This window comes from Passer domesticus, chromosome 7 (genome assembly GCF_036417665.1).
Source record: "Passer domesticus isolate bPasDom1 chromosome 7, bPasDom1.hap1, whole genome shotgun sequence".
Classification (NCBI taxonomy): Eukaryota; Metazoa; Chordata; class Aves; order Passeriformes; family Passeridae; genus Passer; species Passer domesticus.
This window is the reverse complement of record NC_087480.1, coordinates 5,147,741-5,174,362: the sequence shown is the minus strand read 5'-3', so window position 1 is coordinate 5,174,362 and position 26,622 is coordinate 5,147,741. Positions and strand designations below refer to the sequence as shown.

Genomic DNA, 26,622 nt, shown 5'->3' with positions numbered 1-26,622 from the left:
AGAATTAACTCCTGCTTAAGGGAGCCAGAGCTTCTCAGTGCACAGATCCCTGGGGAATCCAGGGCAGTGGGAATGGATTGAGCCCCTCCAGCCCCAAAATTCATGCTCAGGGTTGGGGGGGCAGGAGGCATCATGCTTGGAGCAGGAATGGGAGGAAATATCTCTTTATTGCCAGTGCTTGGACTTTATTTATTAACTCATTAAACTGAAGGGCTGCTGGCTTCTCACATGCTGCAGGAGTTTTATGGAAAGGCAGTTTAGGAATTAGGCTGAGCGTGTCCCATGTGCCATTTCTGAAGTCCCCAGCTGTGCCTGTGTGGCAGCTCCTTTTCCTTTGGTGGGAGACAGGCAGGACCATTCCATTCCCCTATGGATAACCAGTTTCTTGCAGAGCTTTTTGCCCACAGCTGTAGTGGTTTGGTCAGAAATAACCCAGATACACCCAGGCCAAACTGGCACGGGGAGGTGATGCCCAAGGGCTGTATTCACTACCAGCTCCCAGTGGCAGCTCTGCAGGTCCATACTGGCACAGCCATCCTATGGAAAATCAGTTTTTTAGGCAAAGTCGAGGGTGCAATTAGACCCCAAGGCAGGAGGAGGGTACTGAGTGCTTCTGTGGCTGGGTCCTTCCCAGCTGGAGCATCCATCCTGAAAAATAGGAAAAACTAAAAGGAAGGTAGAGAGGGAAACCCCAAAGATTGTGGAAAAAAAAAAAAAAACACAGGCAGGGATGGGAGGGGAGGAACGAAGGGGTCAGCACCAGAGGAAACAGGACAGTGACAGGAGAGGAACTGGGGCTGGACTAAACGGAAAGAGGAAACCTCGGCAGCCACAGGCTCCGGGCAGGGCTCAGCACTAGGGGACACCATTGGACCAGAAACTGCAGCAGAAAATAGCCCCTTTTCAAGGAAAAACACAACCCACTCACTTTCGTTTTTTCTGTGTCTCTGTCACCGCACCAGGGTGACATTCGGTCCCCAACTCCCAGCTCCTGTCACGGTGTACAGCCCCAGAAACACCACAAATCCCAACTGGCCCCATCCCAGTGCCAATCCCTGTTTCTCTGCCCAGCTTTCTCTCCAGGCTCCTATTCCTGAGCAAATCTTACCCGGAATTTGCTGCCAGGGTGGCACTTTGCTGTTTCCACAGGGCAAAGGTACACACGGGGACATTATCACCCGCAGCAGGTGGCAAATAATAAATATTAATATATAATTTTTTTTTTTTTTTTTTTTTTCTCTCCTCAGCCCTCTGGGCTGGAGCTTTATAACCCAACACCCCCCTGCAGACCCTGCACCTGCTTTGGGGAACTCCAAGGTGAAAACATTCCCAGCAGCTTTTCCCATGCATTTGTGATGTGTGATCACAAGAACAGACAAAAATCCCCCTCACCAGGAGCATCCCTGCCCCCCCAACTGTCTTGCATGCATTTTCTGTCTCTACATCCCAATTTATCCAGGTTCCAGCTGCTTTTTGTTGGACTGCTCCACCACTGCAAGCTCTACCAAGACCCTCAGAAGTGTTTTGGCTCCAACAGATCCCCAAACTGCAGCTCCAGGGAAGTTGGGCTTCCTCAAAGTCCAGTTTGGCTGGAGCAAAATAACTCCCCCAAACATCTCAGCAACATCTGTGCTGCTCTAAGTGTTTATTCCACCATTATAAATTATTATTATTATTATTAAGCAAATATTACACTCTGGTGCTGTGCAAATAAAGTTTTATTGTAGGGAAGAAGAATCTGTAACATAGACTTTCAAATGAGCCACAGAAAACAGTAATTAAAATTTCCCTTGCAATGTTTTCATTTGGTTTTCAGTAGTTTTTTAAAACAGGCATTCCTATTGCACAAAAACAGAAAATAAAAAGAAAAAAAGCTGCCATTTTCTTTGCCATTAATATTGTCTCATTCAAATAAAAAAGGCAAAAGGTTAAAAAATACATCTGGTACAATAAAAATGCTTTGCAATATATACATATATATATATATAAACACTTAGCTTTACTGTACAATCATTTAAACGTTGGGAATGGGCATATTGTTTCTGCATATTCCAAATAAAAATCCATGAGGATTTTTTACAGTTTTACAATACCTTTAAAGCCTGGAGACACAAGTGGAATACTCAGTGCTGACCCTTGAAAATGAGGTTTAGCCAATTCATTCACATTTTTTCCCTGAACAATTTGCAGTTCTGGCTTGAACTCTTGGCTCTGCCCTGGGGGTTTATGGGGTCTCTAACTCTACTCTAGAGCAGCAACTTTCAGCCCTCTACTGCTTTATCCTTCAAATTTAACAAAGGAATTTCAGATCTCCTTGGAAATTCACATCCATCTTTTATCCTGCAGGTGAATTTGGTTTTTTAAGGTCCTTTTGCTGACCTAGGGCTGTGGTGCCAAGGGAGAATTCATACTCCAATTATCTGTACAGATAATTTCTCCAGCAGATCCCTGTCCAAGCCAAACTTCTTTTGCTCACTGTTATTCTTCACTACTAAAACTGTTTTCTTTATTGAAGATAACATCGAGTAATTTCATAAATACTATATCCAAACACACTTTCATTTGGAGAAGGAGTTGATAAATGAACAGCGAGGTTTAATCCTACAAGAATTTCTATTTCTGCCGGGATGTGTCGCACATTTCCGGCTGGGCTCTGCTCCAGCAGAGCTGGAGCTACCTTCCTGCAGATCCCCTGGAAAAGTACAGGAATGTTTCCCTCCATCCAAGAGTTTAAAGTTTTTCTTTACGGAAGAAAAACGGCCCAATGTTTTTTCAGCATTACATCTCATCCAGACTCAGATTTTGAATCTCCAGCTCTTCCTAAAAGTCTTTCCAAGGGTCTCATGTTGCCTCTTTCCTGCCAGGTGTGGGTGAGGTGAACACTCTGGAACAGAATCAAACATCCTGGAGAGCTTTTTTAAATATTTGTCATTAATTTAATACCCTTGGCCAATAGTTGAGAAAGGCTAATCTGACTCCAAGCATGCAGAGCTCTACTTTTACCTAAAACTTCCCCAAAAACTGGAGTGATATTCTGAATCCTGCAGCCACCACTTCAGGACCAGTCCCACTGAAATAAAGCTTCCTCTTATACTTATTCCTAAGTTATCCTGCACAGGATACTGCAATTCTACAACTGCAATTGAATACTGCAATTCTACAACTGATCCCATGGATTTTTCTAGAAACTGGGAAAACTCTGGCAAATCTGCTGCCCACCAAAGCCTCTTGAGCTGCTTGGTGGGGGTGAGAGAGGGGCCCATCCCAATTTGCAACCCAGGCACAGCCCTGGGAGCCTAAAACACACATAATGATCATAAAAACCAAAATCCAGAGGCGGCTGGGAGCAGGGCAGGAATTATCCTGGCCTCGCTGTGTAAATAACTTGGCGGCTGTTTGAAGTTCCAGTGAAAACTCTGCCCTCACTGTTCATCAGGAGCTCCCCACGCGCCGCAAGCTTTGTGTACATTTCCCGCTGGCTCGGGGAATTAACGCTCTTGGAAAGTTGTGAAATGAAGCAAATGCCCAAATGCAGCCTTGGAAGGGGTCGGGGAGTTCAGCAGCAGCTCCACAGCTTGCTGGTGGTGGCTGCTCTGTCCCACGTGGCTCTGGGGGCCCCAGGGGCTGCCCAGCCCCAGCAGCAGCTCTGCCACCACAAACCAGCGACTGTCCACAGCTATTTAACTGCAACGAAGGCTCGAGAGCCTCCATCCCATCTTCTGGAAGAGTTCAGAGATCTCCATCCCCCACCAGAGCTCTGAGGGGAAAGTTTAACCTCCTTACGAAGGAGCCACAGCTGCCTTTCCGTTCTCCCTCTGGCTTTCTCCAAAGGGTTCCTCCTCCTTGTCCTTCATGGAGATCTTTTTCCTGAAGGCTTGCGACAAGCTGGAGGAGGACGCCTTCCTCAGCGTGGTGAGTCTCTGCCGGAAGTTTCCCCCGGAGAAGAAGTAGAGGAGGGGGTCAAAGCAGCAGTTGGCAGCTGCCAGGGGCAGGGTGACGATGACAGCTTTCTGCAGGAACACGGTGTCCCCGCAGCCGGGGCCCCGCAGGCGCAGCGCGTGCAGGTGCACCGTGCGCAGGACGTGGTACGGCGTGAAGCTCACCAGGAAGGTGGCGGTGACGATGACAATCATCCACACGGCCTTGCGGCGGTTGGCCTCGTTCTTCCGCAGCGAGTTCCGCAGCAGCGTGCGGATGATCATGGTGTAGCAGATGGTGATGATGACGAAGGGGATGATGAAGCCCACGAAGAGGGCGATCAAATCCAGGATCACCACCATGTTTGTCTTCTGGGAGTTCTCCGGCGGCTCGAAGCACTTGGTCTTGTTGCCGAGCTGGTAGGTCCCGTTCCGCAGGAAGGGCGCGCTCGTCAGCGTGACGAACACCCAGATGCCAATGCACAGGAACTTCGCCTTCTTCTCCGACACCAGCTTGATGTTGCGGACCGGGAAGACGATGGCGATGCAGCGGAAGAAGCTCATGGCCGTCATGAAGAAGATGCTGCAGTAGAGGTTGACGTAGAGCGCGTAGGACGAGAGGCGGCACAGGAAGTCGCTGAAGAACCAGTTGCCCTTGTGCACGTAGTAGGTGACACGCAGGGGCAGGGTGAGCACGCACAGGAAGTCGGACAGGGCCAGGTTGAGCATGTAGATCTGGAAGGCCGTTTTCTGCCGGTACGTGCGGATCAGCACGTAGAGCACCACGCCGTTCCCCACAAAGCCCATGATGCTGATCATGGAGTAGAGCGTGGAGTAGACGCTGTTGCGGAAGTCGTCGATGGAGTGGTGGTGGCACGACAGGTTGGGGGACAGCGCTGTCATGGTGCCCGGCTGAGGCACCAGCTCCCCAGGGATGGTGTCAGGCCTGGGGGGGGAAATGAAGGTGAGGTAAAGCAGGACAGGAACATAAATATCCGTGATGAAGTAAGAGGAAAAATCTGTCATCTGTCTCAGGAGAGAGTTGAGAAGGGGTGTGGATCTGACCCATCCCCACTACATCCACCTTTCTTCACCAGGTACCAACAACTGGTTATGAGTGACAGAATGTGGCAGAGAGTCATGGAATCATATCAGAGTACCATGGAGTCCTTAAGGCTGGAAAAGACCCTTTGGACCAAGTCCAACCATCAAGCACCACCACCACAATCACCACTAATCCATGTCCTCAAGTGCCACATTGATACGTTTTGGAACGTATGATGGCTCCAGCTCCTCCCTGGGCAGCCTGTGCCAGGGTTTGATGAGCCTTTTAGTGAAGGAATTTTTCCTAACGTCCAATCTAAACCTCCCCTGGTGCAACTCAAGACAAAGACATCAAGGTATTAAATTACCAAAAAATCTCTTAACTCACACACTGAGGCAGCTACTCAGCAAAAGAGCAAAGACAGATAACGAAGGTGACAACACCACTACGGAATCTAAAATAGGAGTAGTGTCCTGGACCCTAATAACTCTCCAGCACTGATTCTCCTCTTTTTTATTTTTTGATTGATTTTCAGTTCCTAATGGTTTAAACACAGAACTTCCCTTGCAGCTTGAGACCAGAACTGCAGGACAAGGGCCAGCTGAAATAACAGGACACCATGACAACAACAACAAAAGCAGAAGCTGAGTCAAGATCAGCCATGAGAACCCACAACTCTACCATGAATATGCTCAAAATTGCTGATAAATATATTTCCACCCATACAAATAACTTGGCTTTATTAGATTCTCTGTCTGCCCCCAGGACTTGCTGAAGTCAGAATTCAGAACTGCTCTGGGATGCTCAAGGCTTCCAGGTGTCAGTTAAATTTCAGATTTTTTGGTGTTTGTACTCTTTTAAAAGAGTCCTTTGATTATCTGCAATGCACAAATGAGCAAAAGCTGAGCAGGTGTCAGTGAGGGGACTGTCACCACCCAAGGGTAGAGGCAGTGATGTTCATTAGAAATCCTGAACAAAGCCACCAGTCCATGTGTCAAGGATCTTTAATGCTTTTATTACATTATGGCCTTAACTCCAGCAACCAGCCCACAATTTAAACAACTACTCGAGGTATTTGTCCAAAAGACAAGCAAGACTTGTTATCTAGTCTATTTCTAAACAGAATTTGAGTTTTGCAACCAAAAGGAAACTGATGTTCGCAATCCGACTGCTTAAGCATGAGAGAACATCACACCCAGAAATGCTTCTGTAAAAATCAACAAGAATCCCATAAGAGAGCATTTCCCAGCTGAGGCTTTACATTTGCATCATGAGTTGAAGACAAACATTCCTTCTGTCACTTTTTTATTTGTACAGTCGTGGTTCACTGAACCAATTATTTGTATGCTGGTGAATTCAGCTCACTGAGTGAAAGGGAACCGCAGTGGATGAGAAAAGGCTCCCAAAGGGAGCAAAACCCCTGAACTACTGCTATTCTCCCACTCTGATGCAGCACAGATAAATTATAGCTTGTCATAGAATCGCAGACTGGTTTGTGCTGGAAAGGGCGTTAAGGCTCATCCCATTCCATCCCTGCCATGGGCAGGGACACCTTCCACCATCCCAGATCCCTTGGACACTTCCAGGGATGGGGCAGCCACAGCTCCTCTGGGCACCCTGTGCCAGGTTCTCACAGGAAAGAATTTCTCCCCAATATCCCATCTACCCCTGGCACTGGGAAGCCATTCCCCGTGTCCTGTCCCTCCATCCCTCGTCCCAAGTGTCTCTCCAGCTCTCCTGGAACTCCTTCAGGCTCTTGAAGGGGCTCCAAGGTTTTCTTGGATCCTTCTGCTGTCCAGGTGAGCACCCCCAGCTCTCCCAGCCTGGCTCCAGAGCGGAGGCACTCCAGCTCTCGGAGCATCTCAATTTAATCACACACTCCAAAAGCACCAAGCCGCTGCTGTCGTTCGCTCCAAGCACAGACACGAAACATCCCCATCCCGAGGAGCGCTCCGGGCTCTGCATTCCCCGTTTGGGGAGGGACGGGAATGCCCCAAACCACCAAACTCCTCTCACAAGCCCCAGACCCGCTGTGCGAGGGGACGGAGCGGGGACACGGGACAGGGACGGAGCGATCATCGCGGCCGCTAATTAACGCCGCAGCTCATTAGCGGCGCGGCTGCGCTCCGGGGAGGATCCAGCGGCTCAAACCGGGACACGGCACAAGCGGGGGGCACCGAGGCAGAGCCCCCACCCCTGACCCCGGGACCCCCAGCCCCAGTGCAGCCCCAGTGCAGCCCTTACCGGAGCGCTGCGGGGTCGGAGCGGGCGCGGATCTGTCCCGGGCGCGCTCCCGCCGCTCTTAAAGCGGGGCGCGCCCCCGATCCCGCCCTCGGCTCCGCCCTGGCCCCACCGGGACCCCGAAAACTTCAGCTTTTCCAGGGTTTTCCCATCATCCGAGAAAAGAGCACTTGGAAGGTTCCAGCCGTGCCCAAGCCCCCCCGGTCTGGGGGGAGCTGGCCGGGTCCCCTCCCTGTGTTTGTTCTGAGAGTATTTTACTCCTGCTTGTAACTGGCAGGGAGCTCACCTCTGACATCAGTGTTAAGAACCTTGTTTAGAAATAGCTTTTAGGAGACTTTTTGATGTTGGTCTCATCAGAGGGAAAACAGAATTCTCACGAATTCTCACGAAGCTCCATTCTTCCAGCATATCAAAATATTCTATATTTGTCTATCTGTTTTTAAACAACTGTGGCTTTGTCTGGAAAAAAAAACAACACCAAAAACAAATAAAAACCAACCAAAACAACCCAAACCAAAAATAAAAAATACCCCCCAAACCAAACCAAACAAACTCCATGGCTATATCAAATTTTCTCAATTTTGAATATTTTAAGTGGGCTGTCCCACTCTGAATTTTCAATTTATTATATTGGCTTTCTTTTGAGGATGTATAATATGCTGTTCCCACCTTTTGCCAAGGAGTTAAGGAATTCTTCTATTCTCCCATCCCCAGGTTTGACTGGAATGTGGATGGTCACAGGGGGTGGTGGGACCCAGCAGCTCCTGTCTTCTCCAAGGCAATGGGGAATCCTTTGGGAGAAGAAACCTTAATCCATGGTGGGAACAGCTCCAAATGGCACTGGATATCTGGAAGTGTCCAGGGCTGGGTTGGACAGGGCTTGGAGCAACCTGCTCCAGTGGAAGGTGTCCCTGCCCATGGCAGGGGTGGCACTGGATGGGCTTTAAGGTCCCTTCCCACCTAAACCATTCCATGATTAAAGCCAGCCCTGCTGAACTCACCACGTGGGTCACTGTCCTCGTGGACATCTCCCTGTCCTCATGGACATCTCCCTGTCCTCGTGGCCATCCCTGGTTCCCACCTTGCTGGTGTCCCCAGGCTCAGCCTGTCCAGCTCTGTCCCAGGGGCTGGCAGCAGTGATCCCACGTTTCTGTGAAGCTGTGAAGCCACACCAGCACAGCTCTCCCACGGTGCTGCTGTTGTGTGACTTCCTGGGAGCATTCCCAGCCATTTTTCCTGCCCCAGCTCCATTTCTATAGCTGCTTTTGGATTTTCCAAGGCCACGGTGCTGTGAACGTGACAGTTTCTCTTTGACCTCGCTCTCCGTGAACAATGAAGGTGTGTGAGAAGGAAATGCACCTTTTCCCTGTGCCCTTCCCAAGAGCTTCCCACCCTTCCTCACCCACCCGTGCCCAGGAAGCCTGTCCAGCTCCCAGGAGCTGCTTGGCAGCACGTTGGGAACAGTCAAATGGCAGGATCATGGGATGATCCAGGCTCGAGGGGACCTCAGGAGATCTCCAGTGCAACTTCAGCTGATCTAGACCAGGCTGCTCAGGGCTTTCTCCCACTTGATTTTGAAAACTTTCAAGGTTGGAGTTCCAAAAGCCTCCAAGACTGACAATTCCTTGCACTGCCTGCAATCTCCTGTGCTGGGAGGTGCCTCTGGAGTTTGTTTTAATTGTGGTGCACACTCTGCTGTTATTCAGCCATTCTTCTGCTTTTTTGCTGCCTTTTCTGGCCATTCCTTCTGCTTTTTGCCACTCAGTTATTCCTTCTCCTTTTCTTTCTCTTTCCTTTATATTTTTTTCTGTTCCTTTTTCTTTTCTGCCTTTCACTTTCAAGAACAGGAAGATTTCTAGTTGCAAAGTCAGACTGTGGTTGGTGTGGGATCGAGGAGGCTGCTGCTGTTCCAGATGTGCTGGAATTGCAGCCACAGTTTTGTGGGAAGAGTTTCCACGCTGAATCCAGGAGGAGCTCAGACTGCAGCTCTGACACGATGGGGCAAAGATGACACAGGGAATTTGGGGAGGCAGGACTGCAGTACCTCCCTGACATATCAACATGTGAGGAGATCCAGAGGAGAGCAAGGGGAGGGGAGGACTCCTAAAATGAGTCTTGGATGAATTCCCAGAGGAATGAGGGTGAAGAAAACCCCAACAAAGTGATCACCATCAGGTCTGATAAGAGCAATTTGATGCTGGGTTGTAACTCTGATTCCCTTTCCAGAGAAAAATGGGATAAGGAATAAAGACACAAATGAGGCTTTGGAAATCTGTCTGGGACCATCCAAATCTAGGAAAAGCCTGACCATGCTTTGGGATTGTCACTTAGCACTGACTGATCCTCCATTGCCTTCTCCCCATGGACCCCAAATTCCTGCAACTCCTGCCAGATTCCAGGAAGTTTCCAATGGCACCAGATTCCAAAACTTGAGCCCTTCCTCAAGTGTCCTGAATGCCACTGATCCAGCACACTGCTTATCTCTTTGCTGCAGGACTTCCAGACAATTTCCTAAAAGCCCAAATACTTCCCAGAGCAAATGAAAAATCCCTCCAGCACTGGCAACTTCCACTCTGGCTGTTTAGGATGGGGAGAGCAGAAAGGTGGGGTTTTGTGAGGAAACAAACATCTTAACAATGTTGCATTTTCTTTCCTCTCATGTGACTTCTGAAATAATTCCTTATTCTTGGAATCTCCTGGGATAAGGATGGCGTCCCAGCTTCAGACTTGCCCCAAGGTATTTGGAGTGGGCTGGGCTGTGTGACACTGGCAGGGAACTCCCAGGGGCAATGTCAGCTGCAGGATTTCTCCAGAAAAGCAGGACTGTGGTGATGCCTGAAATCAGGCACGGAGACCTGGGAATGCTCTGCCTGCCCTGATCAGCTGGACTCAACCAGCCACAACTGCAATGTGCATGGCTTCAGTCATCATCCCAGGAATGTCCCTCCTGGAAGTGAATAAAGCACAGGAGAAAAGCAGAAGGGGGAAAAAACCCAAAAAACCCCCAAACAAACAAACAAACAAAACAAAAAAAAAAACCACCAAAACAAAACAAAAAAAACCCAAAAAAACAGAGGGAAGGAGGATGGAAAGTTCTTGGTGGGGGTTAATGAGGGCAGTGCACTGGAACAGGGATGAGCTTCCACTGCACAGGGTGGGAAAGCAGAGGGAAAGGGGAGCTCTGGGGGTTCCCCCCAGTGTGAGTGGAGGTGAAGAGCCTTTCAATGCAATAAATTCTGTGCCCTGGAGGCCAGCAGCCCACAGTCATTCTGAAACAGAGGGGCTGTGCCCCGGGAAGTGCTGGGTCAGGGCCATCCTGGGCAGGGTCAGCCCTGGGTTGGCTGGGTCGCTGTTTGGGTGACACAAAACCACACAGAGGAACGGGGCTGTCAGCAGCTGCTGGGGGATGGCTTTGGATCCCTCCTCCTCTGCTTCCTCTTGTTTGGAGAAGTCATTTCTGCTGCTTGCCAAGGGTGTGGAACCCCTTTGCTGTATCAGCTCCTTTTCCCCAGTGGGAGCGGCTTCTCCAGGGGATCATCCCTTATTCTCACCTAAACTTGGGTCTCTTTATTCCCTGGACTCAACACAGGGAATCCACAGAATCACAGAATATTCTGAGCTGTAAGGGACCCACAATGATCATCAAGTCCAACTTTTAAGGGAATGGCTTATCCAGAGGTCAAACCCTTGGTGTTATCAGCATCCAGCTCAACAGAGGGAACCTGAGTTGTTGTCACACTTCCAACACTGCCCCCATCTCCCCTTGGTGTTTAGGGATTTATATAAATGAGTGACCTGCACTGGCAGCTGTGAGAAGCTGCTCCATCCCAAGCCATGAGGCCAACAAAGTTCCCTATTCCATGTTTTTTGTGGGAAACCAGAGCTGGGGAACCTCTTGTGAAGGAAAACTTCACCCCTTGTCACTCAGCCCATCAAATCCTGCTGCAAATACAACTTTTTGAGTGGCTGCTGAGGAAGGAGGACTGAGGGAAGATGGGGAGATAGTTGGACACTTTCAACATGGTCTCCAGTCAGCATTTTGTGGGATAAAGCACTTGCTCTGCTGAGATGAATAAAATAAATTACTGCCAGGACTGAGTGCATGGACCATATTCAGCCCTTGTTATCCTGAACATTTGGAGAATGTTGCTGATTTCTCCCCAGAAAAAGAGGTGGGGATGGAGATGGATGACCAATCTAGGAGGGACCAAAGACATCAGCCAGGGGTAACTGATTGTTTCTGCTTCACTGACAGGGTTTCCTCTCAAAATCCCAACAGGGAGAGTCTGAATGGCCTTTTTGGGGAAGTGGAGCTGCCACCGGGTGGGGACAGGGACAGGGCTGTCCCCGCTGCCACAGCTCCTGGAGCTGCAATTCCACTCCTCCCTAAAGTGATCCACACCAGGTTTGGAGGGATCTTAGGACAGAGGACAGACACTTCAGGTTCTTCTGCCAAAGAAAACTTCTGGAAAGGATATTTCAATCATAGGATGATTCGTGAGGCCAAAGCTCCAGACAAGGACCCTGAGTCATCCTTCTGCTGTGGTTTGGTGGGTGAAGGACCCAGCAGGAACCAGCCCATCTGCAGTCAGCTGGTCACGCTCTACATGTGGTTTTATGAAAGAGAAGGCTTGAACTTGTACACTTCCAGAGTCATTATGGGATGGGCTCCACCAGGCACGGGACACCTCTGAGGCCAGCAGTGCTGGGCGCCAGGAAAAGCATCCTGAGTATCTGAGGTCACCTCAGAAAAAAGTTAAAGTCATTATCATCAAAAACCTTTGAACTGCTGACTTGAAAAGCTGCATTTCCTTGGCTGGGTTTTTTTTTTTTTTCACAGTTTTCAACCTGTGAGAACAAAGAGCCACTCTGGCTGGAGATGCTGTTCTGATAGAGCCAATTGCTGCTTCCCCTTCCTGTTTTGTATGTGGAACACGAGGGCTGCAGCAGATGGGGCAGATAGGGCTGGGTTTGAGTTCTGCCTCTGGTATTTCACAAGTCCCATCACAGAGAAAACTCTCAGGGAATGTGCAGTGTCCCTTTCAGATGAAGCATTGTCAGGGAAAAACAGCCTGAAAACATTTCCTCATCCCTCATGGTTCATTTATGAGGAGCTGGGAAATTCTATGAATTCTCCTGGTTTTGTAGAACTGATAGGAAATCTGTATTATATCCAAATCTCTTCAAGGTATCTTTTCATCCTAATATTTTTCTCAGAATGGGGCAGACCAAAAGGTGCATTATTGACCCTCAGGCTGGAACTGGGTGTGAGGGTCCTTGCAAACCACCAGTGACTTTAACCCTCCCAACTGGGGCTACTGGGAGCCTTTCTCACCCACAAAAGCAACATTTTAACTCTCTGATGATCATTTTTTGACCACAGAGTTCTCTCATACCAAAATCCACCAGACTTTGTTGCTGGAAGATGAGAAAACAAACTTCCCCAGAAAACTCAACAGCACAAAGGCAAAAATTCCTCATAGATAAATTTTAGTTTAATCTTTTGGAAAGTAAACTGAAAAGCCAGAAATAGCCTGTGCAAATTGGCATTCTCTTTTGGGAAAGGGGTTGGAATAAACAGCATGAAAGTAAGTGGATTTTTGGCATCAATATTATTTTTAGGGCTTGTAGCTCTTGGAAATTTGTCCAAATTTAAACAGAGGGGAAAATTCATGTGAATTAATGAACCATAGAATAACCAAGGTTGGAAAAGAGTTCAAAGATCCCCAAGTTCAACTTTCATGGGTGACAGTTGGAGCCTGAATGTATTGAGTGCATCTTGTGATATTGAAGCAGTGTTCAGGATTTGAGGATGGCCAGGGAATTATCTGGGACACAGCACACATTCAGTATTTTCCACAGAATCCCAGAGATCATGTTCAGCACCTTGCATTGGAATAAAACTGCAGCCAGAGGCTTTTCTCAGGGAAAATCCACCAGGATGAAAAACCTGCCTTGCATTTGAACAGCTCCATTTTAATTGTGGAGATACAGCCATGTGGAAGTCAGATTTTCCTTAAAAGCTATTAAGAATAAATGCCAGGTCAATTAAACCTCCATAATTAATCTTTGATGATCAAACATACTTTGCCATGGGATTAACCTTTTAATTATTCCCATTTTATTTTATTTGCACCTGTGCTCTCTGTTCTCATTCACAGTTTTGCCCTGGGAAGACATGGGGAGCACAAGGCCAAAAACAACTTCCCAGGAGAAACCTCATTTTTCTACTACTTCGCATTAACCATCACGTAACTGGAATCATGGAGTGATTTAGGTTGGAAAAGACCCTGAAGGACATTTATCCAACCATGACCCAGCACTGCTAAGCACCATGTGCCCAAGTGCCATTTTACTTCTTTTTAGGATAATATTCCTGGATTTCTGGGCTGTATTTGGGTGGTAAAATGATTTATACCTCGAGGTTGATTCTGTTACTGACTGACAGGGAAAGCCCCATGTCCAGACTGAGATCACTTGGAGCAGCCTTGAAACTCTGTTACCGTCATATTTTCTGGAAAAATCCCTTCGCCAGGATTTCTCTCCTGGGAAGCTGAGCAGCCTCAGAGAAAAAGGAAAACAATATGATCTCATTTGCTTCTCCTGTGTTTTGCTGCTCTGGAATGTGGTCAGAGATTCTTTATCCAACAGGTGGTTGTTTTATTGGTTTTGTGTGAATTGTTTTTGGCTTATTGGCAAACTGGGGCCAAGCTGTGTCAGACTCTGGAGAGAGTCATGAGTTTTCTTTAGTATCTTTTAGCCTTCTGTCTGTATCCATTCTGTATTCTTTAGTATAGTTTAGTAATCTTTAAGGTAATATAGATCATAAAATAATAAATTAGCCTTCTAAGAACATGTCAGATGCATCATTCCTTCCTTCGTCTGGGAACCCCACAAATACAAGAGAGCTCAGTCCTGGGATTTTGATTCCCAAAGGAATGCAACAGGGATCACATAGAGCCTGCATGAATGGGGAGAGAGATAAGACCTGGACATAATTAATAATTAATAAAGGACATAATTAATAAGGGACATAATTAAAAACCAGCCAAAGTAACAGGGGAAAAGTAACAGGGGAAAAGCCTAATCAAGCTGTTGGAGAAAGGAGAAGGCAGGATGGAACCTGGGGTTGGACACGCCCGGGTTCTTCAGCCAAGGGAAATGTCAGGGCAGCCAAGGCCAACCCAAAAATTCAACTTTGGAGCAGAATAAATTGGAGCACACTGGCAACAACGCTCTGGTTCCTCATTCCCAGAGGAATCCTTGAGGATTCCCAGAGGAATCATTGAGGAACTCTCCCTTCTCCAAGAGCAGGGTTTGCAATTGCAGCATGGGAACTGGAGACAACAAGAATTGAGCCCTCCAGACTGAGGGATCTGGAGCATCAGATATGCAAAGTGTTTGGTTAAAAACACCACAGGAAAGAGTGTCAGAAACTTCCTGTTCTTTGAGCACTCAGGTTCTCATCTTGAGGGCTTTTTTTTTGTTGTTTTCTGTTGACTTGAAAGGAAAAATGCAAAGAGAAAGCCCCTGATGAGTGATGACTTAACCAGGCCCTTTGTGCAGAGTTGAGGGCAGATAAGGACACCCCAAGTACCAAGAATTTGTGAAAATATGTTCTTACAGTGCCCATCTCCAGCCCCCCTGCAGCTCTGCTTCCACAGCAGATTGCAGCAGATATCACCAGAAATCTTTATGAAATCGAAGTTTTGGTTTTAATCGTTACAACCTCTCATTTCCTGAATGTCACCAGTCGATCTGTCTGAAAATAATTCACATTTTCCATCAGAGCAAGCAGTTGTGTGGTCTGTACCACCCTACACCACCACACTGAGCTGCTTTTGCTCCCATTGTTTGCTCCACAACCTCCCATCCTTTCTGCTTGGATTTCTTGACATGTGCTCTCAGGCCAGGCCAGCTATCAGCTCCTGATCAGCCCAAAAATGCTTCCTCTGGCCTCTGAATCATCCCTCAATTATATAACTGCCTGCTCTTATCTCATGTGAAAGATTGGCTCTTTCAGGTGCTTTTAATGCTCACTGGAGAAGGTTTTTACTTTTTCTGCTATGATTCAACTGCTCTGAGCAGCCCAGGCCCATAAAATGCCAGGAATAGGTTTTAAAATGGAATATTCACCTGGGTTGGGAAAGGACAGGGGAGCAGCCAAGGCAGCCAGTGAGAAAGCTTTCTTCCTAAAAAAAATTAAAAAATTATATCACACAAAGATCATCTCCCTTGTGATCAGTGATGTCTCAAATGGTGCTCCAGGAGGTGGTGGAGGATGGGAACAATCCCAGCCCAGGCTGGTGTCCCTTGTCAGTCCCTGCTGGGGACTGTCAGGACTGGGATCAACATTCCAAAAGTGATTTGTGAGTGCTGATCTGCAGTTGAAACCAGCAATTAAATGCATAACTTAATATTAATATCTCAAATATTTATATAAAAATATATTATCTTGAACATTTATGACCATATTAAGGCTGAGTTTGGGCAGTTTCAAGGCCAAAGAAGATTTGGCTGTTTCCATCCATTCTAACATCCCGTAAAACACAAAAATACTGCTGGCAAAGAAAAACTCTGATGGGGGTGGGTGATAAATAACTCTGGTATCAGTGGAGATTTTGCAAAACTGGGACACAATTCTGTTGGCATTATCCACTTTTTAACCCTTTCCAGTGGATTTCCAAGAACTGAGAAGCAGGGAGATGAAGGATTCCTGTAATTACCACCTGGTACAGCCTGGTGTTCATCACCCATTGCCAAAAATCCCCTGAAGCCCCTCTTTGTGCTGCTTCTGGGCCATCATTTTGTGAGTTAGCGAGGAGCAGCTCACTCCAGTCAGTGCCACTGGTGGATTTGGGTCTTTTCCCAACTTCCTTTGAGCTCCCTGAAATAATTTCTGTGAGATTTTGTTTCCATTTTGCCACAGTCTGAGGACCCACAGATAAAAATCACCTCTGCACATCTCTGTCTGTTTAGTCTGTGTTTGTCTGTGCATCAAAACCCCTCTGGCTTTGCAAGGTCAGGTTTGGGAATGACCTTGGACTGACCCCAACCCCAGCCCCTTCTGGGCAGAACGGGGATTTCTGTGCAAACTCTGATCTCAGAGAATTCTGGCTGACTCCAGTTCCCTGCAGACCCTACATCACCAAATTTAGCCCTTTTTGGTCATCTGAGGCTCTCTGAGTCACATCAGCTCTGCTTCTGTTGAGCTTCCAGGCTGACAACTGATTTCTGCATTATCTTATAATTAATCCATCCACAATCAAGTCTCTCTATTGCTTCAAAAATCAAATTTCAGCCTCTCATCCCTGCCTTTAAAGATTGGAACAAAATTATAAAAGCATCAGGCAGCTGTTTTCCCAGCTCCCAGCCTTTCCCTGCAGGAACCACAAGCCATTAGTTCAGCCGAGGCTTGCTTTGCCTCGTTATTTATTTAGTTGTGCTTTATTCCCATTATTCTTTCTATACTGTGTTTTCTTTCTGATTTTCCCCAAAGTGCTTTTTCCTGAGGTGCAGCAGGACTCCATGGAGCAAGAGCAGCAGTATTTAGCTTTTATTTTTGTTTTCCAGACAGATTTGGGAAGGATTTGCTGGTCCAACAAATCCATAGGGCTGTGTGAGCACGAGCACCTGGCTCACCCTGCCATGGACCAGCTCCAGAGCTTCTGGCTCTCCACAGCCACAGCCAGGAGCAGCAGGTGGCTCACAGGTCCTATTTTCCATGTCCCACTCTCTCTTCAAGAGAGAGGGAAGAACAAATCCCAAAAAAGCTACAGAAAGCTGGGAAACCCTCAGCCTTCCCTGTGCAGGTTGTGGTGGTGACCACTGGCACTGTCCTGGGTCTGTGGGGACACGGGTGACACCTGTGCGGCTTCAGCTGCCAGGGAAAGGCAGTTTCTTCTGAAAAACCCTCACGAGGCCCTAAAACCCCCCACAAAAATGTGTGGCAATGCCCCGTGTAACAGATGTGGCTCTCCCCCTGCCCCCAGATCTTTTATCAGCTGCAGCAGAGTTTGTGACCTGCCAAGTGATAAGGCCCGGAAATCCTGATACCAACTTGCACTGATGACCAGGATTTCTTTGAGCAGAAATCAACATCTTCCTCTATTTCCTCCATTCCCCTGGACCACAGGAGCTACAGCTGCCCCAGCTCTTTGGGAGCTCTCCCAGCTCTCAACCCTAATTGGCCTTAGCCATAGAAAACCCAAATCCTAGCCGGACTTTGCAGGGAATTGAGGATTTTCATGATCCAAAAGGATTCTCCCAGGTTGGCAATCCAGATCTCCCAAAATTTTGCAGCAGCACACTTGGGTCACTTTCTTAATTAGGTGATTTTCTATACCAGTTATTTTTGTCCATCTGTGTGGTCCCACTAGGAAACATTTTCCTAATTCCTGTCATCTGTCCAAAGCAAACACATTTGCTGATACGGGAATTGCATGAATATAGCACAGAATTTGTTTCCTCTTTTATTCTTTTATGCAACAATAACACCCAAAATAGCTCCTAGAATTGTTTGTTAAAGGAATAATAAATTTTTCTTTCCAACAACTTTGTCCTCACCAGCTGAAGACAACCAGTGTTCATACAGGAGAGATTTCTGGGAGCAGTAATTCCTCGTGCACTGCTTTCAGCTCCCTGTGGAGGAAGGGTTTGGTTTGTTTGAAGATCCAGATGCGGATGGGTTATGGCTTTGGAGCTGTCCCTGGTGGGCTCTGAGGGAGCTCTCAGAGATCCCTGCTCAGCTCAGGCTTCACCTGCTCCAATCCTGCCATGCTCCAGCCATTCCTTCATCATCCTTTTCTAATCCCAAAAGTTCCTTTGGGCTTTTCCAATGACTTTGCATTTACTCCTCAGCGTTGCAATGAGTGTTTGCTCTGCTCTCACTTTACAACACGGTGTAAAACATGGAGAAACCCTACTCCAGATAAATCATGGATGAGCCATGGGAGGATGTCACTTCTGCCTGACCCCTCTGGGCTGGTACCTCCTTGTGGAAGTGGCCCTGGTACCATGTCCTGGATTAATCCCAGCACCACACTGCCTCTGGCTCCCTCCTGGTGGCATGGGGGAGAGCACTGGAGTGGTAAAAGTGGCAACATTTACGGCTGAGAAAAACCCTGTATGGAAATAATTTCCTGCTCCGGGTCCGTGGTGGGGATGGAGACAGCCCAGCCAGGAAGGGGGGAGCGTGAGGGTGGGGAAGGAGGATGAGTTCAGCAGAAAATGGAGGAAATCTGTGGCTTCCAGGGAAATTCCTGCCAGCCTCATCCCTGGGGATGAGCTGAGCAGTGGAATATTGTGAGTCAAAGGAAAGCACAGAGTTTAACTGCAACCAGACTGATATGAGGAGGAGCATTGGGACATGAGCAAGAGACTGAGGTGAAACCACAACAAGAGCAGAGAGAAATCCAACAAAGGTCTGACCCTGGCACAGCACAGGGGAAGTCCAGGAGCTCCATGGATTTCCTGGGAGGGGTTGGAGCAGGCAAGGGCAGAGCTCTGCAGGATGAGAGCCCCGAGGAGCTGAGCAGGGCTGGGGAAGCTCAGCACTCCCTGCACAATTCCTTAGAACAACTGTCAGCTGAGAACTTCCCAACTTATTCAAGCTATTCCCGAAATTTCAGCTAAGGGCAGCAGTGGGAATTTCCACCTCAGCTCCTGGAAGAAGGGCGTGTCCCAAAGTGCTGTTCTTCCTTCCCTGGAAATGGGAATTAGTGAAAGAGGAAGGCAGAGCACACTGAGATTTGCATTAAATGTTTTGCACTGAGTCCTTCCCCCCAGTTCTAGGAATCACCACTGCTTCTTTATGCACTTTTTCTGTAATCTTGATCCATTCTACACCTTAACAAAAAGGATTGTGCCATCAACCTTGTTCCTGTTTCCCTGTAAGGAAATCTTTCCTGCCAGCTTTTCAGAAGGGGCTGATGAAATCCTGTTTTATGTCTGGAATTACTCTCCATAAGGCACAAACATTCCATTAGTAATGCTTCATCCCCTCATTTGCTCTCATTAAAAGGTAATTTCCTTTTCTACCCTGAAAATGGAGAATAATGACAATAAAACAAGCGAGATGATGATTCCCTTTGTTGATGAGCTCTTCCAAAAGGTGAAAAAAGGAAACTCATGTTCTTGAGAGAGGGACAGGGTACAGCCAGGTCACACATCCACACCTGAGCCAGCAGGGACAGCTGACCCTTGCCAATTCCTGCTTCTCCAGCAGGCAGGATCTGCTGGTTTCCCGTCAGGAAGGGCATGGAGGTCAGCTCAGCACTTTTGGGAGCCTCCTGCTGCTCTGCTGCCAGTGGAGCTCTGGCTGTGGCTTGGTGGCAGTGGGAGCTGTGACAGGTCACTCCTGCCCTCCAGACTCTGCCCAGCGTCACCAAACTCCTTCTCACACCTGCAAATACTTACCTGGCTTCTCCTCCCTTTTCCAGCCAGAAGAGACAATTATTCAGCTGGGTTTGACTTTGAAAAGGAGCTTCTTGAACTCTGCCAGGTGAGGGAGAGGTGGAATTGTGGAAAACTTCGGGAGGAATCACAAAAGGTGCTGAAGAAATGCACATTCTCTGAGGAAAATAAAGATGGGAAATGATGTCAAGTCAGATGTCCAGGCAGGAGACCCTTCATGAGGGAAAAACCAGGATATTGTGGGTAAAGATCTTACAGGAGCTGTTCTGGTTTCTCAAACAAACCAAGAGAAAATAAAACCAAGGTAAAGCATGAGAAGAGCAGCCCAGACTGTGAGTAGCAGAGCCGTCAATCAGCCCAGGGATCAGGATGGAACCATCAGGACCAGATAACTGGATAAGCACCAAGGAACAGGAATCAGGACCTGGTTTGTAGCACCAAGCTGCAAAGTTATTTGCAAAGAAAATTGTCCTCCCTCAATTTCCTCAAAATCTTCAAGTGTGTTTAAAAAACTTCCTAAAATTACAAAATATTCAGATGATGTCATTGCCCTGGGCCCAGAGCAGCTGTGTCTGCCCCATTCCTGGAAGCGTCCAAGGCCAGGTTGGATGGGGCTTGGAGCAGTCTGGGAAAGTGGAAGCTGTCCCTGCCCGTGGCTGGGATGAGATGAGCTTTAAACTCCCTTCAACCCAGAGCACTCTGTGATTCCATTATTCTGTGATTCTATGAGATGGCAAGGGAAAATTGCTGGAAACCCTCATGGATAAAAAGTGAAGAGTGAAGTGCTTCAGACAGAAGAAAACTGAAATTTTCTTACATAGTCCTGAATGCTAATTAACTTCAGTAGCTGAGGGGAAAAAAAAAATAAAAAGAAAGAAAAGGAAGAGAAAGTTCTCAGCTGTAAAGGGCACTGCAATCACTGCAGGGAGCTGGGCACCGCCTTCAAACAAAGGTGTAGCACAAAATAAACAGGTTATGGAAAAATACTGGGAACCAGCTCCCAGCAAACAGAAATTAATTGGGAAAGCTCTGTTTGTTCTGTTTGTGGAGGCACTGGGGGGGTTCAAGGAGGAGCCACCAGCCATGGGGGAGGTAAAGATGAATAGATGAAATAATTGAGCTGATTAAAGATTCCAGCACCTTCCCCATGGCTGGTGAAACTGGGCACAGCCAGGGCCAGATCCCCCATCTCAGTCTCCCTCCTCTCCCCAAAAAGGAGTTTCTTGCTGTTTTCACAGGGTGGGTGGTGCAGGGGAAGGTCTCACCATAGGGTGGTGCCCTGGGAGATGCTGTGTTCATCTTATCTGTCCCCAAATCATTGTGAAATTTTGAGCTGCTGAGGAAAGTGTGGCCAGTTTGCAGAATTTGTGCTCTTGCAGCTGCTGGTTCTGTTGTATCATCGTGGCAGGCAAGAAAAATAAGCAAATCCAACAGAAGTTGTGAAATAGAATAGGACTTGTAAAAGATAATAGACGTTGTGAAGTAGAGCAAAAGTTAAAACACAGAACTGCTATGGAGTCCCTGGCAAAATCCACTCCTTGGAATCAAATACAAAAATGAATAATTACACATGAAATCCAAGCACAAATTCTATTAATTGCCACCCAGCCCAGTGCCTGTTTCCAAGGATGCCTTTGGCAGATGTTCCCCCGGTGTCTCCAGGTGAGGAGGAAAGCACTAGGTTTCCTTCCCTGCATCATCCTTTGCAGCACCTGGTATTTCCTCTGCTTTTTCCTTCCACAGCTCTCCACGGCTTCAGGAAGGGCTGAGGGAATGGCAGGGCTGGTGTGGGGCAGCAGTGAACCCTCCTGGCTGATCAGAGCCGAGGCAGAGTCACTGCCTTCCACGTCCTGGGTGCGGGTGTGGGATCAGCAGGCACAGCCTGGGAGCTGTGCTCCGTGTGTGGCTGGGGATGTGTCCCTTGGCTGCTCCCCCCCGTGCCTGTGGGATGCTCCTCTGCCCCTCTGCTGCTCACCGATGCCCCGGGAGGAAATTTCCTGAGACAGGGAAGGACTCGGCTCCGACCATGGAGAACAATGAGGAGAGGGAGTGCAGCGTCAGCAGCACCAAACCTGGGTATCCCAGGCAACGCCAACACAAACAATCCCGGGATAGCCCGGTCCAGCCGTGCCAGGGACATCCCCTCTGTGCTCAGAGGGAGGATAACCTGTGCTGGCCCACGCAGCACCCAGACAAGCCCGGCATGGCTCCCTGTGATCTGCTCCAGCCTGTGTGTGAGGAAGTGTCTGGGACTCCTTTTCCACTCAGGCCATCAGTTTTTCCAGACAGCTGAAAGTTAATGGGCACCATGATTCCAGTGAGTAATCCTTGTGAAACCAGCTCTGGAGGAAGTCGCCCAGCAAAACAAATCCCGTGGCCCCAGCTGTGACGTGGAGCCGAACACGGGGTGCTCTGTATAAAAACCAGGAATCATTCCAAGGGAAACAGCACATTTCAGCTCTGCTGAGACATCACACAGAGGGCAGGGATGCAGAAAACTATCACTGGCTGCTTCTTCCAGCAATTGTAAGTATTTTTCCTTTTCAAATAAGGAATAGCACCTCATTACTGTTGGGATATTCAGTGCTAATCTGCCTTTTTAATTTGTTCTCCTCTTCTCTATATTCTTTGACATCATTCCAGGAGGAATTTTAAAAGGAATTACTTTTTTAAGAGAAGGAGGTATTTTTGGGTACCCCTCAGATTACAACAATGTATTTATGACAAATAAGCAGTTATTATTATCTGGAATTTGGGAACTGTGTCAGGAGAGATTTCTGTAGAAATAAAAAAATAGCACACTGAAAAAGCCAGATTCATTTGGTTCAGGAAGCCTTGTGTGAGCATGAACTTGGATTTCATCCGACCAAAAACTGTCCAAGTGTCCCTGCCCGTGTGCAGGAATCCTCTTGTGGGTGACCTGAACCACAGGCCACAAGAGCTGCTTTGAAAACTGTAAATAAATGGGTGAAGCTCAGGTTTCCTCCTTCACTGCGTGTGGCCGTTCAGGAAACACTCAGGAAACAGCTCCCCACTCCTGTCCCCATAGCTGGTGTGATCCCACCTGCCCAGGTGCAGGCAGAGGGAAGGGTTTGCTCTCTCCTCACCAAATGTCTTTATGGTCTGGTGGGATTTCCCAGCTGGAGGAAGCCGTGGATGGGGTTCTGGCACTGGGAGCTCAGGTGAGCCGCACAGGAGGAGTTTGTGGCTTCAGCCCCTGCTTGTGCTCTCTTCCTGCACCTGCTCTTCACCCAGTTTTACCTTTCTCTTACCTGTGCAGAGGCTGTGTCTGACCAGGGCTGTGCCCAGGGTGTTCTCTGGCACTGATTTGGTGACAGGAGCAGGGACTGTGCCCTCACAGCATCCTTGTGGGGTGGGCAGCATTCCCTGCCTCCTGCTGCCACAGCCCAGCCCCTGTCCCCATGGAGGGTGTGCATTGGCAGTGCCACAACTCTGCCAGGGGCCTCTGGAGCTCTGCATGGATGGAGCTCCAGCACCTGGGAACATCTCCCAGCTCTGCTTCATTCACAGGAGCAGATGAATCCAAACAGCACTTGGAGCAAGTGCCAGGAACTGGGACGTCTCTTCCCTATCAAACATGTGCAAATGCCTGTGTGGTGACCCATGGGGCAGCTCCTGATCCCAACCCTTGGCCAGGGGTGTCACCTGTTTTCTCACACTGTGCCCAGATTCCTTGGGAGGCACGAGGACAATCCCCATCCACCCACAGGAGATAAACATCTCAAACCCCTGAGGCAAAGGAGGAAATCAAACCTGGCTCTGCTGCATTCTGGATGACAGTTTTAACCCCTAAATTATAGTCTGGAAGAGGAGGAGGGAGCAGGAGGGAGCCCTGGCAGCAACCCTGCCTCGAGGGGCAGCCGTGGAATGAAGGGACAGACACCTCTGGCTGTCACCAACAGAGAACAGGAAGGCACCTTCCAGCCAGAAGCTCCAGCTCCTTCCCAAAGGACACTGTGGTGTTCAGAAAATGCGGCAGCACTATGAAAAATGCTGAAGTTTCAAGAAGAGAGGATGGGAGAAACATTTTGAGCTCCTCGGGGTTCTGCCCTGGGCACCTCCCCTGGCTTCTCCGGCTGTTCTGGATTTCTAACGCTCCTCCTTGGACTCATCACCAAACCCTGGGGCGAGGTAGGAGCCAAAGTCCAGAAGCTCTGAGTTCAAACACTCCACATAGATAAGATCTGCTGTAAATCCAGCTCCTAAAACGAGCAAAGATCTTTATCAAGGCACGTGATTTATCTCCTCAAAAATATAATTCATTAAAATGGACACAGAAGTAGGTTGCAAGAAAAAAATATAATGACAGGACATCCTTACCTTTCAAAGGAGTAACTTGCTTGAAGACAAGAAGATAAATCAGGATTCAGCTGTACATGTCATGGCTTGGTTCTCCTCCTCTTGGAGCTGGGGACTTGCACGAGTTCCGTGTTGTGGGTTCAGGGTTTGTTCCATTAGATTGGAATTGCTTTGGTGCTCTGTATCAAAACAAAGGGCCAAACCAATAATGGAGTCATTAAGGTTGGAGAAGACCTCTAAGATCATTTGCTTTTGCCACAAAATGCAGAATCGTTTTCCACTTAATCACTGTGGGAAGGGAGGGTAGGATGAGCTGAGTCAGCTGAAATACAGGGAGAAATCTTTCCCTACTTCTTCCCCAAAGTAATCCCTCAGCAAGTTGGATCAGACATTTCAAAGACAAAGGAGAACAGGCACATGTGAATCTCAGATGAGTCAACCTGGTACCAGTCAAGTCTCTACAAGCAATGGGAATCCCAGTCTCAAAAACCTGGCTCCGTACATTTCATGGGAATCACTCGGGATTATCATCTTCCCATCATCCCAGCAAAATTAAACCAAGGTGATGACTTAAGCAAGCACTCAGACCTGCTGGGTAATGCACTGGAAAATCTCTGTAACACCAGCTCCAAGGTGCTGACATTGGGAATTCTGGGAATTTACATATGGAGATGATTGCTCAATAGGAGGGAAATGGAGTTGCTACACTCGGCTCAATCTCTGAGGATCAGCTTCCTTGGAACTTCTGCAGTGATACCTTTTTTGAGCTGTTGCTCTTAAAACTGGTCACACACCTCAGTCAAGGCCTAAATTCTGCTGAGTTCCTTCTTGCAGTTCATGAAAACCACAAAATATGAGATCTCTGCAGAGCCCCACTTGACACATCATTCCTCAAATTCCTGAGAACAGAGCCTTCCCTCAATTTCCCATCCAGCTGTGTATGACTTAACCACAACTTCACCTAGGCCACATTTCTTACCTTGCTCCTCTCTAAAAATGCCTCATGAAACAATATTGAAGTTCTTGAGAAAATTCAAGCTATGTGACACTGGCTGATTCCCACCAGGATTGATCACCCTGATACAGGAGGAAGCTGGGCTCAATCAATTTGCTTTATCTGTGAGAAACCCATGCTGTTTTTCCTTATCTCATCTCTCTCACTTAGATAACAATTTCCTTGTTTATTTGTTAGAACTGAATTCGGTGATGATTTCAGTATTTTCTAGGAACTGCAGCTTATAATTTTCTGGCTCCTCCCTTTCAGAGACAGGGATAATTCACAGTTACACTCCTTCTGTGCAGGATTACAAAAATTATTCTGCTACCTAAAAATATCCAGGCACTTTACAAACTTCATTCCTATTTGTGATATGAGTGTGTAAATACAAGCTCAGATCCTGAGCTGGCATCATCTCCAAGCAGTTCTTGACACCGGAATGTGCCTGTACAAGCACAGGTCCATCGTAATTTGCCTGGAATCCATCCTGTTAATTTTACATTTAATCATGGGGGTATTTTATGTGTATTCCAGGTATTCTTCCCTAACTGGCATTTCAATGGAGCGAGACCACATGAAAGATCTCAGAAGATACCTGGCACTGAAGTATATCCAATACCTCGTCCTGTCTTCCTCCAATGCTGTCAGCACCCTCCTGGGCCTGCTGGGCAGCGCCTACACCATGATCCTCCTGCAGTCTGCCAAGGTCTCCTCCAAGTCCACTGCAGTCCTCATTTCCAGCCTGGCCCAGGCAGACATCCTGGTTTTGCTCAGCCTTGTTTCTGACGTGGTTTCGGGGGGTTTTGGTGCCGCTGTCCCTCCCGCGGCCTCGGCCGTGGCGCGGGTCCTGCTCACGGCCAACGCCCACGTGAGCTGCGTCCTGCTCAGCTGCGTGGCCTTGGAGGCCTACCTGATCACCTTCCTGCCCTCGGAGTCGCGGCCCCTGCGGACAGTCAGGAACGCCAGGCTGCTGTCCAGGGTGGTCTGGGCGCTGGTGGCCGCAGAGTGTGCCCTGTTCCTCGTGGATGACCACCTGAGGGCCGGCGGTGCCTCCGCTCCCTCCCGCGGCCCTGTGGGGCTCCTGTTCCAGCTCTGCAGCGCGGCCGCGGCCCTGCTCAGGTCCCTCAGCTACATCCTGGGAATTCTGCTGAGGATTATCAACGTCTACATCTACTACAAGATATTTTTCAGCATGTCTCCCAGGTCTAGACTCAAATCCAAGTAGGATGTTTCTTCTGGGAATGCTGGAACAACACAAGGCCCTTCAACGCAATTCCAAACCACTTGGAAACTGTTCAATAACCAGGACCAAGGCCCACCAGGGAGTTTAAACCTTCCTGATTCCTGGTACTGTTGAGCTGTTATTGAGAAGAGTTTGGGGCTGAGGAGCCCCTTGGCATTAAGACACCACAGCTGGTGTGTGTTTATTTAGACTTTATTCACTGTAGAGGTGAAACAAAAGACATTTCATGGTTGTAAATCAACCCCACTATTTTTTATATAAAAAGGGTGCTTAAATGCTTCCTCAGGGATCTGTTGAGCCAAGATTTGTGTAGTTGTTTACTGAAGGATCTATGTCCTAAAATATTCCTAACTCAGGTGACCCCAGGCTCTGCAGGTGGGATGGAGAGACAAGGTAAGCACCAAGATGTCCAAGGTGGGCTCAGGGCACCGGCCCCACCTGGACA

The 26,622-nt window shown here is 48.1% G+C and overlaps 2 protein-coding genes across 6 annotated transcripts; one reads left to right on the top strand and one right to left on the bottom strand.

Annotated features, from left to right (window-relative positions):
• Positions 1-1,706: 1,706 nt before the first annotated feature.
• Positions 1,707-25,670, bottom strand: CYSLTR1 (cysteinyl leukotriene receptor 1). Of its 5 annotated transcripts, XM_064426544.1 has the most exons (5): positions 25,530-25,670; positions 23,959-24,116; positions 15,340-15,395; positions 7,490-7,662; positions 1,707-4,863 (listed from the first exon to the last, which is right to left on the bottom strand). In XM_064426544.1, exon 5 carries the CDS (start codon positions 4,818-4,820, stop codon positions 3,780-3,782), a length of 1,041 nt encoding a protein of 346 aa, XP_064282614.1. In that variant the 5' UTR covers positions 4,821-4,863; positions 7,490-7,662; positions 15,340-15,395; positions 23,959-24,116; positions 25,530-25,670; the 3' UTR covers positions 1,707-3,779. The 5 variants fall into 5 exon arrangements, 3 of the variants coding, with proteins under 3 accessions (XP_064282614.1, XP_064282615.1, XP_064282613.1); XR_010365725.1 differs by lacking the exons at positions 1,707-4,863; positions 7,490-7,662; positions 15,340-15,395 and adding exons at positions 17,678-19,775; positions 21,593-23,840; XR_010365724.1 differs by lacking the exons at positions 1,707-4,863; positions 7,490-7,662; positions 15,340-15,395 and adding an exon at positions 17,678-19,775.
• Positions 22,009-26,159, top strand: LOC135304289 (lysophosphatidic acid receptor 6-like). Its single transcript, XM_064426546.1, has 2 exons — positions 22,009-22,143; positions 25,469-26,159. The coding sequence occupies exons 1-2, from the start codon at positions 22,106-22,108 to the stop codon at positions 26,157-26,159; spliced, it is 729 nt and encodes a 242-aa protein (XP_064282616.1). The 5' UTR covers positions 22,009-22,105.
• The last annotated feature ends 463 nt before the right edge of the window (positions 26,160-26,622 follow it).